Below are 20,352 nucleotides of genomic sequence, written 5' to 3'. Positions count from 1 at the left end.
AGTTTTACTAGAGTGAAGAAGGGTTCTGTTTATGTTTCATCGTTTTACATAAGCTACAGATGACACAAATATTATAAAGAGGAAAAATTTGATTGTTTATTTGAATTGAATAGGCAAGGCACTGATTTTAAAAATTTTTTCATTATTAGAATGTTACAATAGCCCTGTAGGCGTATTTTCTAGTATAAGTGAGCTAGTTTTTAGTATAAATCTTTGGTATCTGAGTTTATCTAGACCAAAAGTACCTACTGGTCATCGTATATAAAATCGATATTTTATTTCCATGTAACTTTTTCTTAATAACTTTTAAGTCATTGAACGCCGAGACGCTAGACACAATGGAAATTGTATTGTTCGAGGCTCACCGGTGAGCCGCGTGGCGTCCAACATGTAACACGAAAAATGCTTTTTGACCCAGGAAACATCCCTATTACAAACGTTTCACGGAACCCTAAAGAGGACTGGACTGACTCCCAGACGGCGTGATATTACAAACCTCGGCCACAATGGTGCTTTCCGTTGTTCATTAATCGTCTAGACCAGACCCTAGGCGTAGCCTGTCTAGGTCCCAGCCTGCGCTAAATTGCTAAGTTTATTCGACTTTCGCATGTTTCAGTGCAGTTTTTTTAAATTAAGTCTAGATTTTTCCGACTAGGATAGGCGTAGGTACTCGCAATGTTTGGGAGGGTGTTTATTACTGTGGTTGATTCAAACGTATTTTCGTAGTCGTACGACTTACTACGTTTGAGTATTACTCTTAGCTTTTCTGAAAGAAATTACTTCCTGCGGATACAGCAGTCTGAATTCAATGATTGTCACTATTGTGTAGTATGTATGTATAGGTATAAAATGAAATACGAACTATCTGTATGTGATTCCAGTTACCGTAACTTTGTTCTTAAATAATAATTAATAACTGCGTGTTTCAGCGATGATGTGTCCTGATATAAATAGGCATGATTAGCTATGGGATGGAAGTTAAAAAAAATGTATGGTTATATTTGTCACTGATGTATGAGTATGATGTTATTCTCATAGGCTCATGCTAATTACAAGAATAAATACTAAAGAACTTTAATAAATCCAGTGGTTGCTGGTGGTAAAGTGTTGTTTTGTATTTTTTGAATTTACATATAGCATACCGCTAAACTTGCATATAACAGATATATTTAAAGGAGTAGTAATCTTATATAAATTACTCCTTAACAACTTTCACGGCAATTAAAAAAAAAATCAGATGAAACTGCTGAAACTTTTTTCTTATAGCCTTCTTTCTTATAGAAATTCAAATATGTATTTCAGCAAGTATTGTAGAGCTTTTATTGCTTATAATTATTCAGTTCTATTCAAGATTCAAGGCATACTACACATTTGTTGCGGGCACCAGTAAACATCGCACTGATTAATGCAAATGGAATCAACTGATTATGTTTCTGGAGCAGCAACAAAGTTATGTGCACATCTTACAGTGAAACTCAATTTATTGTTTCTTGTTCAGAATATGAAATGGGGCTTTAGTTTCAAAACGGAGTAATCTTTGAAATTAATTAACGTGAACTGGTGAATATTGGAAGTACGTAATTGCTTTGTTAGGTTTATTTCAGGATGTAACATTTCAGCAACAGAAATTATGTATGTACTCGTATTTAGGTATTATTTGATAAGTGGAAGCGGAATTTAATACGGAGATGCGTAACTAATTGAATTAATAATAATTATAACCTAGTAGCAGCCAGAATCATCCATCAGCAACTTGCTCTTCAGTACGGCCTTCTTGAATCTAAGTCGCCATATTACCAGTACCAGCCGGTGCCAGTTTTTGAAAATGGTCATGCATTGCTCTATTGGGATCGGTCTATCATCACAGACAGGACTATTGTCTGTAATAAACCTGATATTGTGGTGGTTGATCGATCCCAACGTCGGGCAGTGCTCGTTGACATCACCATCCCGCATGACGAAAACCTCGTGAAGGCCGAGAAGGAAAAACAAAGCAAATACCTTGACTTGGCCCACGAGGTGACCGCCATGTGGGATGTTGACTCGACGATCATTGTCTCGATAGTTGTCTCGGCAAACGGGCTAATAGCGAAGAGCTTCGACCAACATCTAAAGAAGCTCTCGCTAGATGGTTGGCTCAAGGGTCAGATTCAAAAGGCGGTGATCCTCAGCACGGCACGCATTGTCCGGAGGTTCCTCAGCCTGTGACCCTGACCACCGGTAGCTTGGGCCCTGCTCCGCTACCAGCGGATTAACTATTTTTAAGTTTTTTTTTATAATGTATTTTTTTTTATAATTTACATTGTAAAAAAAAAATAAAAATAAGAAGGAAAATGAATAAAGAGATTATAATAAAATGACAACTAGAAACACGGATAAACATACTTATGCTCACACTTATGCTAGTGTTGAACACATTAATTAATTTTTTCCTAGATTTCAAACCTACAACAGCTGCTGGTACCGTATTGAAACACGCAAACCATTAAAAATAAAGATAGATGTAAGTATATTAAGGCTGAGCTGCACCAACTTCCTACAAACAGGTAACTATAACATTAACCGGTGCTTTTTGTATGGAGTTTGACGTTTGTTAAAGTTAAAGTAAGATGGTGGCGATGGTGCAACCCAGCCTGTATTATATTCCATCTTGAATGAAAGCACGAAACATAATAAGTAGTATAGGTACGATCTTATTCATTCGCGTAATGTGAAAACCGTTTTCCAATACTTACCGTAGGAAGCTTTGAAGCCGTAGAAGTTAATTACACCGTATCAGACTGGCAGTATGTAAATGGTATCGCTTTATAGACACAGCGATCATTAGTGCATGGCAAACAGACGCTAACGAGCCACGGGGACTAGACTAATCTATTTCTAAACCAACCTTTAAAGTTTAGAGTTAGAAATCAATCAAGTCGACGGAATGCAAAAAGAAAAACTCCCCGATTGAATTTCAAATGTAGTTTCGAATCTTCAACTTTGATTCGGTTCGGTTCCAAAGGCTTATAACGGTTTATCTTACTTCTGTAATGGGATATTCCACGATACAAGAACCTTTCTAGAAATAAAGATTTTCTAGGAAACTTTATTCCATTTTTTCCAAGACAAGCTTTGTTACCGAAAGTTAACTCGCGTTCCGCGCTCAAATACTCTGTTTTTTACAAAAGCATAAAACTTTATAACTGTCTCTTTTTTACAATAAATGTACCTACGTAGTTATTCGTAGTCCAATCACAATTGTTTGGAGGTACACGATTCAAGAATGCTGATGTGATGGTGGAGCGAGATTCCGTGTTTGCCAGGACAATATAAATTCTCTGCCGTTGTCACAGGAGCAATGAAAGCCAGGGTTTTTGGCACACAAGTCCAGCGCACAGGGTTGCCAGTACCATGATCGGAGAATAGTTAATTAATAGTTTTGTCAAAAATACTTTCAGTTCTTTCATTCTGTTTTTTTATGCCAAATGACGTCCACTGCTAGACATATACCCCCCCAAGGATTTTGCCTGAATCGCCACGCTTGGCATCTTTCTGTTTATTAAACTGTAGATGTCTCAGGTTTGTGGCAAAAAACAATAAATTGGTCCAAGCAAGTTCTTCAAAAATACGTCTTCTATTTTTGTCTTTAATTAATGTAAAGAGAGAGACTAAAATCTTAATTAAATTAGGTCCATTTTAGTACGATTAAGGCTTTAAGGCTTTTGGTATTCTAACGAGTACGACCTTAGGTATATTAGTTAATTCAGCCAATCACAAAAGTTGAAACTCGCAACAGCTTTTCGACCATCTTTCGACATAAACACTGACACATTTTGCATTTTGTCTAGACGGGCAGGATCGAGTCCATGCTATTGAGTTTGAGTCTAGTTTTGATCAAATCAAGAGTAGGTAACGTTCTTAAAAGGTTAGAAGACAATCTAAGGCCAGCTCCATCTTTTCAGTAGGCAGCCCTGCTAGCATACAGGCGAACAATGATGCGCCACACAATGGCTATGCTATGAGTTAAAGTTCACGCGTCGCCCAAGATAATACTCGGCGGATTTCCACTAATTTAATTTGATATTATTGTATACTAGCGGTAGCCCGCGACTTCGTACGCGTGGATCCCGTTTTACCCCCTTAGGGGTTAATTTTTGCAAAATCCCGTCTTAGTGAGCACCTACTAAAAGGAACCCCCATGCAAAATTTGAGACTCCTAGCACTTGTAGTTTTTGATGAGTGAGTGAGTCAGTCAGTGACCTTTCGCTTTTATAGATTAAGAAAGATTCGTCCCTCCCTCAGGTACCATTTAGTATTATGCGTTAGGTACAATAAAAAACATGAACTTAAAAATAGATTGCTACGAGTAAATTATGTATATGGAAAATCTGGTACTGAAACGAAAATATAAATCTAACTTAAGATGACATATCAAAATATAGACCAAAGTTTATTTATGTGACATATCACTTAGGTACCGTGTATAAACTAGTCTTTTCCATCATGTGGGAGTGGGTTGTTATAATTTTGGCCACAATTTTGATGTCAGATTTTACGAGCTGTCATTGACGTTTTCTATAGCTAAATCGGGACCTAACGGCTTATGGTGTCCTTCGTCTATTATAAACTTATCAATTATAGGAATAATAAACTGACCATCTGGCAGTTACCAAAAATAGATAAAACATTATGAATCGGTAGCATGCATAATTAATGAGAGGGCGATACAAAGTAAGCAAGCCTCATACAGGTAAATATTAGGCTTTGAACATCATCTCGTTGTATTCATGAATATTTATAAATGTATCTACATGAGCTAACATAAATAATGTTAATGCCTCTGTTTCAGCAATAAATAATACATAAATTATTGTATTAAAACGTGTATAGAAGATAGGTACATACAAACAACATATTATTGGACGCAACGCATTTTAACTGACTATTAGGGCTTGTACAGAAATTGCGAATTGGCGCGATGTGAATTCGCAACGCAAAAAACTGGAACACGAATTGCTATCGGGAGTTCGTAGATTTTTACGATGCGACAACACGCATCGCAATTTTGTGTACAAGCCTTTAAATGTTGAAAATGCAATATAGAGTCTTACACTGAATTGGTATAACAATCTCAGCTCCATTGCTATCTTACTCGCGCTTCAAGTTTACTTAGTCTGTCTGTAATATCCAACTAAGCACACTTGTTATTATATTTTCTTAACGTTGCCACCTCCAAGTAAACGATGTTAGTGGGGTAGCCGGTATAGGGTGTAATCTAGGTCTTATTTAACGGATAGTCCCTGAGGGATTACCCAACTCTCGCATGTGGGTAGAAGTTTAGAACTTCGTAGAGATGAAGCGACTTTGAACATTGTTGCGTAAAGTTAGGATGTGGAGGAAACGGATTAATCTTTGGAACCTCGTGGCAGTTATGTACTTATACATCGTAGATGTTACTCTACTTACTTTCCCAATTTACAATGAAAATATGCTTTTAATATCAAAGTAAATGTCAAAATCGTATTTTTGAACGCTACTACTGCCCTTTTACGATGGAAGTTTTTTTAAATGACCACTTTCATTAAAACGATAATTCTAACGGTTATTGTGGATAACGATCTTAGTCATTTAATGTACATAGATACTTACATGGAAATAACTCCTACGCAAACGGTTAAATTTATGTGTACATAAGTAAGGTGATGGTACAAACTGGGAATACAAATATTTATGTATGATGGTGTGGTTTATCGGTTGGTTACATATTACATATGAATGTACATAACGAGTATAAATATGCGTACTTACTTAACGTAAACATTTATTCATTCATTGATAATATATGTTCAGGGTTTATTTATGTTTATCTTTGAATTACTAATAACTAAGCAGTTGTCACAAGTATTACATTGTTTGCTGTAGTGAATACCTTTATCCTTCATCCAACAACCACCGTTTTATCTTATTGTTGGTGACTCTTCCCTCTTTTTTGCAGTACGGTATTTATGTTTAGAACTTACCTGGACATGTGGTCTGGAACCAGAGTCATTTCATCATAATCAAATCATTAAGAAGGTAATTTTGCCTAAACTTCCCACTCTGGTCAAATGGGTTGGAATTGGGAGGTAGAGTTAATTGTACCACTTTTACCATAGTATAATAATAAGTACTTGTACAGAGACTTACAGCGTAATAATAAAATGTGTTTTTACAGTATCCTGTTCGCGGATATCGTGGGGTTCACGGTGCTCGCTTCGCAGTGCAGTGCTCAGGAGTTGGTGCGGCTGCTGAACGAACTCTTCGGCCGATTCGACCAGCTCGCCAACGTAAGATGTTACGCTATTTTTATCTTAACTGCATTGTAATAAAGATATTACGCTATTTTTATTTTATTATTGTAGAACTGCCTGAAATTGTCGATGAAAATAATCACTCAACCACTCTTCCTTCAACGCACGTCCAGGCAAGTGTCAAGGCCATAATATTAACTACTCTACTGACATACTCTGTGTGTAATTGCGATAAAGTAATACTGCGCCCTTTATTACTTCTACTTATCTCTTTACACTGTATTAATTTTGGAAGTTTATACAATTATTCGTCAAAAATTGTATTTGTATATTAACGTGCTACTTACCCAATGTCCTCAAGAAAACTTGTGCAGGAAAATTGTTTTAAACTGAAGCGTATACCTATACATTTGATTCTAATCTTAATCGAGTTATACAAGAACAGATTGTTGTTTAGATTGCCTCTAAATCCGTCTTAAACCAAAGAGAAATCCAAAGCTCGGACACGAACAAATCGAATCAGGCTTTGTCGTAATCCCGAGCAAACGTCGATACAACGCTGTAATCTCCCAAGACATTAGTTAGAACAATAGCGGCTGTATTCGCGACTGTTCTTACAAATAGGTTGAGTTTCCTCTTCAATTTCGTTCCCGTAAGTGCACTCCTGGGCCCGCTTAGAATTGCAGCCGCAAAGTATATTTATATCGTTCCTTTGTTGCGAGAAGTGTTTCTATTCTTTGTTATCTACGGGTTCAAACCTACCTCTAACTTAAGAAATATGTATTTATGTTTGGATTGGCTCCCCATCCTAGTCCAGCAGTGGACGTCTTTTGGTTGAAACGTCAAAATCATAGCATGTTTTGCGAGAGCTGTTTGTGATTAATACGGGTTCAAACCTACCTCTAACTGAATAAATATGTATTAATGTTAGGAGGATTGGCTCCACATCTTTGTCCAGCAGTGGACGTCTTTTGGTTTATCATCATCATCATCATTTCAGCCATTGGACGTCCACTGCTGAACATAGGCCTCCCCCAATGTTTTCCATATTGATCTATTGGTAGCGGCCTGCGTCCAGCGCCTTCATGCTACCTTTATGATGTCGTCGGTCCACCTTGTTGCTGGACGTCCCACGCTTGCTGCCCCGGCCGTCACTTCTGCGTACTATGTACCCTGCCCATTGCCACTTCAGCTTGCTACCGTCCCTCTTTTGGTTAAAACGACAAAGTCATAGCTTTTCGAGAGCTGTTTGTGTTTCCATTATTGCTGATTGCACAGTCCCATTTTTGTACATGAAAACCTGCTAATATTTTTGCTTTTATATGAATGGTGATGAGGTATCATTGATGACTGATGATATTTAATTTTGTCCAGGACAACCACTGCCTCCGCATCAAGATCCTGGGCGACTGTTACTACTGCGTGTCCGGGCTCCCCGAGCCGCGATCCGACCACGCGCGCTGCACCGTCGAGATGGGGCTCGACATGATCGACGCCATCGCGTGAGTACACTAACGGGACTATTTATTTATTTATGTAAACTTAAATCACTACATAGTATAAAACAAAGTCGCTTTCCGCTGTCTGTCCCTGTGTAAGCTTAGATCTTTAAACGGATAACGAACAACGGATTTTGATGCGGTTTTTTTTAATAGATAGAGTGATTCAAGAGGAAGGTATACATATATGTATACTTAGCACCCGTGCGAAGCCGGGGGGATCGCTAGAGCCAAATTTTGAACATAAGGTGAACTTAATGCTTAGTGCATTCTCGACCAGTTTACCTTCAGGTTAAGCAGAAAAAAATCGTTCCCACCGCTGCAACTCTGTAGTCAGGGTCTACAGCTTGACCGCCAAAAAAAACCCAACCCGTGGTCAAGTTTGTCCCGGGGGAAAGTTAACTGTCATTGGACAAGCAACGAAATTAATCAGAAGAACATAGGAGAGTTCGAAGTTAAGGTTAAGGAAAAGGTATTGCGGGACTGATTCCCACCTCGATCCCTACCTTGTTTCCGGGAACAACAGTTAGACGGCCAGCAAAAACTCAACCAGTGAAGGCCAAGTTTGCCCTAGGTTAAACTGCCATGTGTTTTAAATGTCACCGTTGTCGAATAGAAGGAGTTGTATAGTATCTATACGATACGATACCAATAGAACCCGATAGTCTTGTAAAAGGATAACATACCCTTTACAAAATCGTTTCTGAAACTCGCGAACCGTTTCTTGGAGGTAAATATAGGAGCATTCCTTTTCATCGTATTACAGCTTCTACGTTCTGTTGTTGATAAAAATCTTCTAAAATAAACCTCAATGACCTTTGCTGTTCCTTTACTTTCAATTCTAATTATTATTTTATTAAATAGGTACCTATTATAAGATACTTAGTAGATATACATTATGTATGTCGGAATTTATTGCCAATTTTAAGCTCAAGCTTAAGTTTCAAGAATTTATCGATAGGATAGGATCCCCAAACTTTGGGGTTCGACCTTGACAATGATAATAATGATTATTTGGAATTACGTTACTTACAAAATCTCAATAAATTAATAATTTAAATGTCTGTTCAATGAAATATTTCCTGCAACGATAAAAAGCATTATTATGTTTATCATCAATCGTTAAAAATCTGTCAAGCGCAAACATAATTAACAAAGTAAACAATTGTTTGAATTTTTAACCAAAAATTTACCGACCTAAGTTTTTAGAGGGAAGAAAGGTTCTTAAAAAAATTATATTTAAAGCAATTGTGTTTCGCAGAATTCCGTATAAAAGCTCAAACTTAGGACTTTCATCGCGACTGAATAATTTACTTCTTTCAACTTTTCTTAAGCGGCACCGCACCTTGACAACTCTATTAATATACGAATCTCGACAATTTGTTACTTAAAGTTAAATTTAATGTAACAACGGAAGCGGGAGCTTTGAGAGACGTTAATTGAATGTTTTACCCAATTTTCAGCGGTTACAATAAATCCTTTAATTTTGTTCTATACAATATCTTGTGGAGATGGTATAACCTGTACAACCTTATTATACCGCCCGCTGGATTTAATTGGATTTCCTTAGATAGTAACTGAAATACGGAAGAATTATTTCACCAGGCCTTTTGGCCACCGTTACACTGTATAGTGTATTTTTCGAACAAATATAGACGACATGTTTTCATTATTTACTATTTATGTATCAAGGCAAGAACTAGAAAGTACAAAAAATGTTCTCTAAAGTTTTCAATTGCCAAGGGATTCAATTTAAAACAGTTTTACATAAAACACGTTCCTAAACTATTTGTATAGCGTGTGAATAAAAAAACCTTTTTGCTCACGAGCTTCCGCGGAGATGAATTTTTCCACATCAATATTCAAATTGTTTCCACTTTCCTTGTCGTTTCACTGTGAATTTATTTATGTTTTTACGCGCTATAATCCATAAATAATAACAGGGTCCCGGCACGTGTGGAGCGGCGAGCGCGCGCAGCCGAGCGTGCCGCGATACGTGCTTATCGCCATATTGGCTCATCAAAGGAGCAAGGCTAAAATTAAATACCCTCTTTGTGATCATACCTCACAGTCACATCATTATCTACTACTGGAACCACTATAACACTGATAAAAACCCACGCTATTCGATGTCTTTGTCCCGACGCCCGTGGTAGCGCCGTTTGACTTTCATAGCTTGTTAAAACCCAAATTGAATTTGCAAATCAATTTTCCTTCGTCTTCGCCGGCGTCTAGGGATATTTACGTGCGTTTCAGAAATAGCATATCCGCTGATTTATAGCTGGAAATCGTAACTGTCAATGACTATGCTAACATTGTTTGCTGAAGAGTTTTTAACGATGGTGCTAATTTTATATGGCAGAGGATGGAAGTGGTTGTAAATCACGGTGTCAGTTTAATACACGTTTAATTTTATTGACACTTCACTTTGATTACAGTAACTGTTTTTACAGTGTTGTACAGGAAGACGATATTTGTATAAATGATGCAAGTTTAAAACAATATTGACAACCCTATGCACCGTCTTGTGTGGCTCACCCTCTGATAGATGCAAGGTCACTAGGTCCTTAGACGGAATGTAGTGTGGCAACCTTATCTGACCAAGACCAAGGGCTGGGTGGCCGGGTGACAAGTTTTTACTCCTCTAAATTACCGTTATTTTCTCATTCTCATTATACGACGCAAAAATTAGCGCCAGACCGTGAAACAAATGATATTTTTTCCTCATTCCCAAATTAAGAATCGCAATTTCTTTGTCTGGAATACTATTAAATGATTGTTTTATATCGCTCGTGAAGGTCGTTTTATAATTGCCGTTTAATGGTATTGTTTACATGTCCAAAAACCATAAATCTACCGAGTCATGGCCCCAAGTCGTACTAAATTTTAATAACTTTTACTAATCTATAATTAATCAGCGATACGTACCTATTATTATCACAAGCTATCCCAAAGGCATACTTAGGGCGCACCGTAACTAAGTAATACGTTTTTCGTTGGGAATCGTTTCAATTACACATAATTACATAAACACATGTTGCTGGCAGTTTCATTCACCAGCAATCCTCTTTGATACTTATTTTTATTTTTTCTCTTTTGTCTTTTTTAAGTTTTTATGTCATTATCATTTATGGTTTGTACGAGTAGGTTGGCACAAAAAGTCGTTTTTCCTTTTTCTTCAAAAGCATATAATTTACCACTACAGTATCAGAATACAGCCCGCAATGGGTACTAAATAACAACAAGTTCGTAAAGTTTTCCATGATTAAAATGAAGATAAGCTCGGTTCAGAAAATAACGAGATAGTTGTATAACGGCGTTGTAAGAGGAGTCGGGACAACCAACACCGGCCGCCGACCGCAGGCGCCCCGAGCTGAGTTGAGGTTGCAAGCGATCGGGTTGATTCAATTTCGCGATAATCAGGTTAATATCGTATTAAAATGTAGATAATTTGATGTCATCTCGATAAGTGTTAAATCAGATTTAGTAACCAGTGAGGGTTTATTCCGTTTATGGACAATGTATGGAAAACGAACACTGTTCTTTCCTTAGTCGCCACTTCAAGAATGTATAACATCTTTCGTTAGTTGTATAAGTTGCCATTAGGTTGGTCTACTAGACTGATATAAATTTAGATAAATACATAGGTAATTAAAAGTTATTTAGTATCGCCTATCAACAATAATTAACAACACTAAATTAAGGCTGAGTTGCACCACCAAACTTTGACCGTAACTTTCGATAACCGGCGTATTTTGTATGAAGTTTGACAGATTTTTGACGTCTATACTTAACAGTCAAAGTAAGATGTTGCAACCCAGCCTATAAAGAGTATGCCCTTAGTTCGTTTACACGGTTCTGATGCTTTCCCATTAGCACGAGTTTAAAACGACTAACAATTAAAATGCGATCCATAATAAATTGATGCTTTAATTTGGGCATTCAGATATTTCAGAAAATATCAAAGTCAAGTCAAATTAGCTATTATGCGCATTGACTTAGAGCACATTTAGTTCAATACCTATTTTGGGTTACCAATCATGAGATTATAACGAGCTTTAACTAAGATAACAAGCACGACCGTTTTTGCTCAATTTACCGTAAAGTTTTGATTCGATCTAGTTAGGTACAACTTAATTTTAAAGCGATTAGCGATGGGCCAATGTTGTCTTTGGTAAAAAGCAAACTGAAAACTTTTCCTATTTTCCAAACCCATTTAAACATGCGAACTCGTGGTGTGAAGAGTTAATGTATGCTGTCGAATCGCTCTTGACGTAGGTTCTTTTTGTATGCGTTTTTAATGTATTGGTTTAGGTATCCGAAAAAAATGCTATGCTGCTTAACTGCTCATTGAAATATGATTGTTGCCAACTTATTAAAAATTCAGGGATGTAATGAAGGTTTGACATTCGATTTGTAAACGACGTAAGTACACACCATAATTATGTTAGTTACTATTTTTAAGTGTATTATCAAGTTTGAGCAACACTGAAAACCTTTTACTGCCCGAAAAATTGCGTTCATTTGGTCGTTTTTCCATTAAAAAAAAATCATAGAGGCGTTTTTCACATCTCTTTTCTATACCTAAACTTCTACTAAAGCTACGGTATGAGTATAGATTACTACTTTCTCCCGTTATGCTTATATCGTAGGCGCAATGAAAGAAAAATGCTTTCCATAATCAATAAATTTTCTAAAACAAGATGAAACTTAAAAGCACTATGCATGAACATGAATTTTATTGAAATAAAATGATAATGTAATCGCTACGGGAAAATGACAAGACACTAAAACGTGTTATTTATTTCCCGGCACCACTCGACTTCAATTTATCTTGGAAAGGCGTCGGGATATGACTGCGCTGTAATATTCTCGGAAAGCTTTTCTCGTCTCCTTTGTAATTTTACAATAATATACATCTTGAAATAGGTACGTAATAAATTTAGGGACGACGGTAGTAACTAAAGATGCCACATAATAATTAACGAACTGCGTCAAAGAATGCTGTGATCACGAAACTATTTCAACTAGCTACTGATTTACAATCAGTGGTATTCCATAATTTACTGTCAGTGTAACGAAATTCCAATCTTTTCTTCATGAAAAGTGATGTATCAAAAATCCAGCTTTATGTATGCGATCATTCACCGCGTCGGCGGCCGTCAGAATAGAAAATTAATTCTGAAGTGGCGCCTTCGAGATGGATTCACAGTCTCCCGTCTCCGCCGCGATTCTCAATAACTTTTGAACTATGCTTTGTTTACAAAAACTTTTCAAAACGACTCAGCTGTCAACACAGTGCGTCATTCCGCGAGGTTTATTTAAGAATAGATACTCGTACGTTCCATAAGATTACTCGATCTTGACCCAAATTATGTTCCCAGAAATTGATTTACGACTTTAACAATGAAGATGTTAGTACATACATGACTGTAACTCATTGTTGGAAGTATGTTCATTTGTCATTTTAATAAAGAGTACCATAACTGCGTTTACTGAGTGCCATAAATAGTGTCGCGACAGTTCGCAAATACGAACTTGGCACAATATTAGTGTGCTCGCGTCTATACAAGGGCCCAATATTGCGGAAAAACGACCGATGGCTGCTTTCGGAGGCAATCTCTAGCACCACTAGTTCAACTTTCAGGGTTGTCTGCGTAATAAATCCTGGGTTCTAGACATTTGACCCGCTTTGCTCAATGGCCGGTGTTTAAATTACGAAAAAACGTGCGTGACCAAAAAAACATTTGGGTAGGAATAGGAAGATTTATGTATAAATTCATATAACGCTTTTTCAGGTTTGATAATACAAGAATTTAAAAAAAAATCAGTTTAATGCTGAGTAAAATCCGATGGATAAATTCAATGTTAGTGCGATACCAGTACGCTTAGCCAATTATGGGCCACGAATACATTGAAACTGTCTGTCAGACCAATTATTTTCAGGCCAAACAGTAACTAGTGGACATTAAACGCAATTTATATGCAAATGCCAGCTAACAGCCCTATCCGCTGGTGGCAGTAGGCGCTGTAGGCAGCCACCAGTGTACACTGTAGTACACTATTGGCAGCCAATATAGGTGCATGTTCAAACACGGGATATGTTGACAGAGACTCGCGGCCGCTTGTCAATACAATCGGCCATAAAATGGCACGCTCCCTGGTGCACTGTGTGCATATCATGTTTGGCTAATGTTGTGTTCGGGCACTTGGGGGCGTAGTGTGAGTATACATCAAACGTATTCGATATCGAGTGCGTCAAAAAATCTATGAAGATTTTAGTTCTTGAAAGCATCCACTAGAGGCGCTGTACAATCCGTCATACATTTAGGCTGAGTTGCACCACCTAACTTTAACGGTAACTATGCCGGTGCTTTTTGTATGGAGTTTGACAGATTTTTGACGTTTGTCAAAGTCAAAGTACTCAGCCTTAATGTAATTTTTTTATACAGTCGATATCGAATACGATTGATGTAAACTCACACTAAGCCCCCTGTCTGCGGTGTGTTACAGTCAATAGTACATAAATATCCATGTTTGTTGCAAATAGCGTGTTAAGCTTGATGTGCTGTTATGCATTATGCGATGACATGAAAGCTTTCTTAGTTTCTTCTTCGTGATAGGTTCGATCTTCGACTCATGTAGCGTCATATGCCAAATGAGTCAAGTTCATATAGTCCAGAACGAGTTTATACCAAGTATATGCCTCATACCTTCAGATTGTGTATGCCTTAATTCTACTTGGCTAGCTAGACGATAAAAACCAAAAAATAAGATCTTAGGTATAATAGAAAAGGAAATCTTGAATATAATTTTATTTTTATTAAAGGGATTTCTTTAAATCTTTAATACGCCTCAGTGAAGCGTTAAGCGTATGTGATCTATCATGGAGCAAGCTTACCCAGACGACGCCTATTCATTCGTATCTTCAAGGCCTCACTAAATAATACCAAAAGATGATCATTTCACCCTTGAATTTATCTATGGTAGGTACTTATGATAAATAGAGGTGTAACCTCTTATTTTAAAAGTTTATCTATGTACTAATAAACGTTTTATTTATGTAAAAATAATAATATGTTTCCGCTTTAGAAATTTTCGTGTTGTGACATACAAGAGCTGTAAGTTAGATTGATGAGTTCAATTAATAGGCGTCCAAAAAGTTCTAAAATAGTCTGAAGTTACTTTGTCTTGTTTTGTTTTGACGCGTACATTAATTTACGAGTTCATTAGACACGACCGTTGAATTTCAGAGACATTAAAATGTCGTAGTTTGTTAAGAGTATGATGTTCAAGATGGGTCACGATCCTAAATACTGATGGAATGAAGTTAGATCTAATGAGTCAAACAATCAAGATAATTTAAAATACCTATGACATAATTAAAAGTGCCTATTGATGTCCGTCGGGGCAGAGCAATTCTTTAGTAGATTAGCGACCACGGACCAAAAAAAGTAGTGTATGTAGGTAGGTAGGCCTTTCCATACGGTAGACCGATGCAGCGATGATCTGGTGATGAATGCAGGTAGCGCAAGACGGCAGGACTATATGGTTGTAGTGAATGAGCGAAACAACAGTAATGTAAACTAATCTTGCTGCTCATATTAACCCAGGTGCTGTGTTCGCTTTTTATCTTCGTTCATATTAACCCAGAAGCTGTGTCCCAAGCGCTAAGCATTTAATAAATTGTTATTATCACTATCGACTACGCAAACCATTCATATCTGGAGTGCTGGCTAGGTCGTTATCTGCCCGATTACAGTGACTGCAATTAATTTACAATGTCCGTCTAAATATCAATGTTTATTTACGTCCGACAGTGACTCTTCTCGGAATTCCGCAAGTTCCGTGTATTCGGCATAATTTATAAACGTCGGTCAAGATTGCCAAGTCCACTTTAACATATCGCGATAAAACGCCGGACGGGCGGTTACAGCGCGTTTCACTCAACCTTCTTACATTTGTCATTAAGCAGTAGGTGTACTCGTAGGTAGCCACTTGTTTTAATTTACGTCCACCATACATAGGTAATTAGATTCGCATAATTATAAATAATCCAATCCAACTTCAACTTCAATCCCAGGCTATCTATCTATCAACGATATGAAATGCATTTATATTTGGTACGAAATAAAGATTTTGGTTTATTTGGAGCACCCGCATGTGATAGACTCTGGGACAAACTCAAATCCGGCGAAGCGAAGACGGCGGAAAAAGCTAGTTCATAAATGTTTAAAGTCTGTCGATCAATAAATACCTAAATCGAGGGATTTTAATAGTATAATAATAATCCACTCGTTTCAGACAAGATATCCCCAGGGGGAAAGCTCTTCACAAATGATGCTCTGACTTTCAGAACTCCGAAACCTTTTCTGATCTTATTAAGTTCGCGGAACTAAATAAAACTAGATGATTAAAACCTTTTTGTTTTCAAAAGTTACTTTATTGTCTATTTGGTTTGCCGAGCAATTCGAGACGGTTTTCAGTAAATTCCAGTCCAATTTTAAACTTTTGCACAAAACTCTTATTTGAAGCCTACAACAAAAGTGTCTACTTCTCAAAAGTTCGCAGTCGTTTAGCCTGAACTTTGACTAAAGTTGTGACTTACAAGCAATTCAGCGACTTCGGGCTTTGTTATTTTTCTAGAACATTGTGTCTAGTTGTTAAATATAACCAGCTTTTAAACTTTTTTCATGAATGTTTGAATGAAACCGGCTGATGTTTTCTTTTGGTATTACAGTAAAACCCTACCTTTCAGTAAAAGCCCAAAAACGAGACTATGTTTGGATTTCTAGAAAAGGTAAGACAATTTTGAATTCTGCAAATTCGTCGATTTTCATAACGCTAAAAAAATAAAACGCTTTCAAATATGTAAATCCGAACCTGGCTACGTTGAATAGGCTGATATTGCCTACCCGCCAATATGTTAAGGTTATGTTAACAAAGCGTGTAACCTAAAGCCTATGAATACAGCATTAGTGTGATTATTTTGCGTTTGTTTTACGATAAGTGAGCAAAGGCGTTCTATCAAACGCTACGTCAGCTGCCTCCTTCCGGGCGGGCGGTGACCCGTGATTTGTATTCTGTCTGTAACCTACTCCGTAACGCGATTTACGTATTTTCGACTCTGTCTATCGCACTGGCACGTGGCTGGAACTAGTATAGAGCGATAGGGATATAAAAGAGCCGAAAATACGAACTCTTGTTTGCGGAGTAGCCCCCAGGGCGGCCCCGATAGTGACAGGAATGGGAAGGGTTGACGGGACAGACAAATAATGTAACTAGATGTTTGCTCGGTAAGTTGTCATTTGATATCGATTTATAGGTACTGATTATATTATGTGTAGGTCTGGTTAGGGGTTCTGTATATGATCAAACTTTTGTTGCTAATGACCCAACATTTTTCACCTTTTTAAATTCATTTTGTTTGCCATAATGTTTGAACATTTTAAAAGCTCTGCACAACAATAGAAGCTCTCCTGGGAGCACGGAAAGCGTCTTAGCGTCAGACTTGACACCGGAGGCACGGTGTTATAAAGTTTTTAGATGCCTGAAATACTTCTGACATAATACGCTGCTCTACGTATATGTTTTAGAAGTCACCTGTTCATCCAGGATCTAGTTTAGGAGCTTCTTATTCTTGAAGTTACTATACATAAAATAATTTTCAGACCACCTTATTATGCGTAACAGTGACCGTTTTGTTGGAATTTCTTGATGGCAGTTGACTGACGATCATGAGTGTTGATCGTATAAAAGGAGCTTTCTTCGTTATCAGCCGTCGGTTCATCGTGCTACGGTATTTCTATTACTTCCTACATTGTATTACTTATGGTTGATAAAATAGAAACTAAACCGCACCTAATTATACCCAGTCATTAGTGACGTTGCAGCCAATAGGTTCGCAATTAAATAACAGCCGACAACGTTGCGGTGAAGATCCACGTTTCCAATGTGTCGGGAGCACAACAATAGCAAATTAACATATCGTAATTGTGTTAGGCGCCCTCGGATTAACTTCCCATCTGCCTACGCAACTCGCTCGGATTATAATTCAATTTCGCTGGCACTATTGCCTATATAACGGAGCAAGTTAAGTAAGACGTAGGTCTTATGTCTTTATTAGTGGTAAATCCAAGAGATAATCAGTGGGGAGACCGAGGTGAGTTGTAACAGAAGAGAGTTGTGACATTGTCGATTTTTGGAAACATATTAACTATCAGCTCAACACTCAACAATAACGCAACAGCGCGCTTTTGGTAGTTCGAGACTTGAACTAAAAACGCCCCTGTTACGACCTCGTTAAGTTAATAAGTTCCGAAAAATCGTCAAAGTCACAACTCTCTTCCGTTACAACTCACCTCAGTCTCCCCTAGCAAACTTGGAGGTTGACTATGATTGGATTGTAGTTGTGTCAGATACAGCTTTACGGTGACACAGATATAATTTATGGGCACATAGAATAGGAGTTTACGGCAAAGTTGGGAATAAAGTAAAATTAAACGACTCTTTTTACAACAGTTTCATAGATTTTGTCACGACCACGAGTTTATCTTGTACGTTGTCACTTTGGTGTAAAATGCCTTGAATAGTAACTTTATTTTGCGGATACAACGGCTATAAACAATACCAATAAACAAAGACATATATTACACTAAATAATCTTTTTTCACACTCTCTATTAAAATTTAAAATTATGTAGAAAAAGCCTGTATTTCTTTGCGGAAAGGGGGCGTCCATAAATTACGTGAGACAATTTTGGCCATTTTTCAACCCCCCCGCCCCCCTTGGTGAGATTTGGTGAGATTTTGCCTGACCCCCTCCCCCACCCCCAAATCTCACGTGATATTAAAAAAAATCCGAAATTTAATAGTTTTGGAGTAATATAACTGAGAATCATTTTTTTGTGTGCTTTAACGTTGTTGATAACGAGTGCATCAAAAAGATCTATAAAGTTTAATAAGATTTTAGTTCTTGAAAGTATCTGCTAGGGACGCTGTACAATCATCATACATTTAATGTATGTCATTTTTTACGCAGTCGCTAGCGGATGACGATTGTGTAAAGTCGCACTAAGCCCACTGATTACGAATAGATCCAGAAATTCACGTGTAGTGACAGCGGTTAGTACTAGGGTCACATTGTTTTTTTACAGAAGTACCTAGTCTAATTGTTCCTTTCTACAAAATCACTAATAATCTAGCAAAATCGATTTTGATAAAAAAAGAACTTGTTTTATAATTTTCTTAATTTCGTCATTTATTCTGCATTTTAGTATTCACACATGCAGACGGAAGCATTTTTAGTTGTATTTGTTTAGACTGTATAGAATAAAATGACATTATCATCATACAAATATCATTTTTTAGTCCTGACAAGGAACCCTTAATATAGTTTCGATATGTCTGGCTGTCTGTCTGTCCGAGGTTTTGCTTGGAAACTATTGGCACTAGGGAGCTGTAATTTTGTAGAGGTATGTATATTAATCACGACGACAAAACGGTAGAATAAAATTTTGAAAAAAAAAATTTTTTTAGGGTAGCTCCCCTACATGTAAAGTGGGGATGGTATTTTTTTTCGTCTTCTACCCCATCGTGTGGGTAGGTCTTTTAAAATGGCTTAGGGGTTTCTAAGACCATTTTTCGATTTAGGGATCCGTTTGCAAAATGTTAAAGTTTAAAGTGCCAATTTTTGTCCGATTAGGGCGTTCCCCCCCGCTAAAAACTTTAAAACTATTGGCTTGATACATCTGGAAAAATTCAAGATTATAGTGCTTTTTATGAACTTTCAAGGAAAACTATAGCGGTTAAGATAGATTAGTTAGTTCAAGAGTAACAGTCGTTTTACTCATGTATTATAAAATTTCATATCTAATAAAAATTCCTTAGAAGAAAATATTAAAAGTGACTTTAGATGAAGTAATTGCTTACTTCTGAAATATATTGTGATAACGACGGACAACTAAGGAACCCTACACTGCGCGTGGCACGACACGCACTTGGCCAATTTTTTTTCTTAAGATTTACCCCAGTTTTCTGGCAAACTATTTCTCTATTTCTTGTGGAAAAAAATACGTGATATTTCCCGAGACCCCCCCTCTCCCCCACGTGAGATTTGGTGAGGTTTTTGTTGACCCCCTCCCCCCCCTAAAAGCCTCACGTAATTTATGGACGCCCCCAAAGACAAATAATCACGATGAACAAAATAAACTCTATTTATTAGGCTTTGGTTATGTACCTAATTGAATGTTCTCAATCGACTTCACTAGAGATCCCTTATTCATTTACATAAATTGATTGAAAACTACCTACTCGTATTCAAAACCTTTGTTTGTTTAATTAGACACAAAACCACATCATTCAAAATATTTGAAGTAAATTCTAGACTCAAATAATTTAACTTTTACGCAAGTATTTTGCTAATATCGAATGGTAAATAGAAAATACAAACATTGTTTGGTCTGAAGAGTCTACAAGGTTTCATTATCAAATAAGATCAATAAAAACGTCAGACCTACTTGAATAACAAGGTATTTGTGTCTAAGGAGCGTATTGAGTATTCAATAATGGTATTTGGGTCAG

The 20,352-nt window shown here is 37.2% G+C and overlaps 1 protein-coding gene across 4 annotated transcripts in view; it reads left to right on the top strand.

Annotated features, from left to right (window-relative positions):
• Nucleotides 1-20,352, top strand: part of LOC114365405 (Ca(2+)/calmodulin-responsive adenylate cyclase) — an 87,938-nt gene that overhangs the window by 39,409 nt on the left and 28,177 nt on the right. For all 4 annotated transcript variants that reach the window (XM_028321975.1, XM_028321974.1, XM_028321973.1 and 1 more), the window contains exons 5-6: nucleotides 6,197-6,308; nucleotides 7,647-7,774. In XM_028321975.1, the coding sequence (XP_028177776.1) occupies nucleotides 6,197-6,308; nucleotides 7,647-7,774 (240 nt within the window). The remainder of the gene's footprint in view (nucleotides 1-6,196; nucleotides 6,309-7,646; nucleotides 7,775-20,352) is intronic.

The sequence above is a fragment of the Ostrinia furnacalis genome, unplaced genomic scaffold (assembly GCF_004193835.3).
Source record: "Ostrinia furnacalis isolate ACB-3 unplaced genomic scaffold, ASM419383v2 OfSCF7587, whole genome shotgun sequence".
Taxonomy (NCBI): Eukaryota; Metazoa; Arthropoda; class Insecta; order Lepidoptera; family Crambidae; genus Ostrinia; species Ostrinia furnacalis.
The sequence above is the reverse complement of the archived record's forward strand: the minus strand, read 5'-3'. Positions and strand labels throughout refer to the sequence as shown.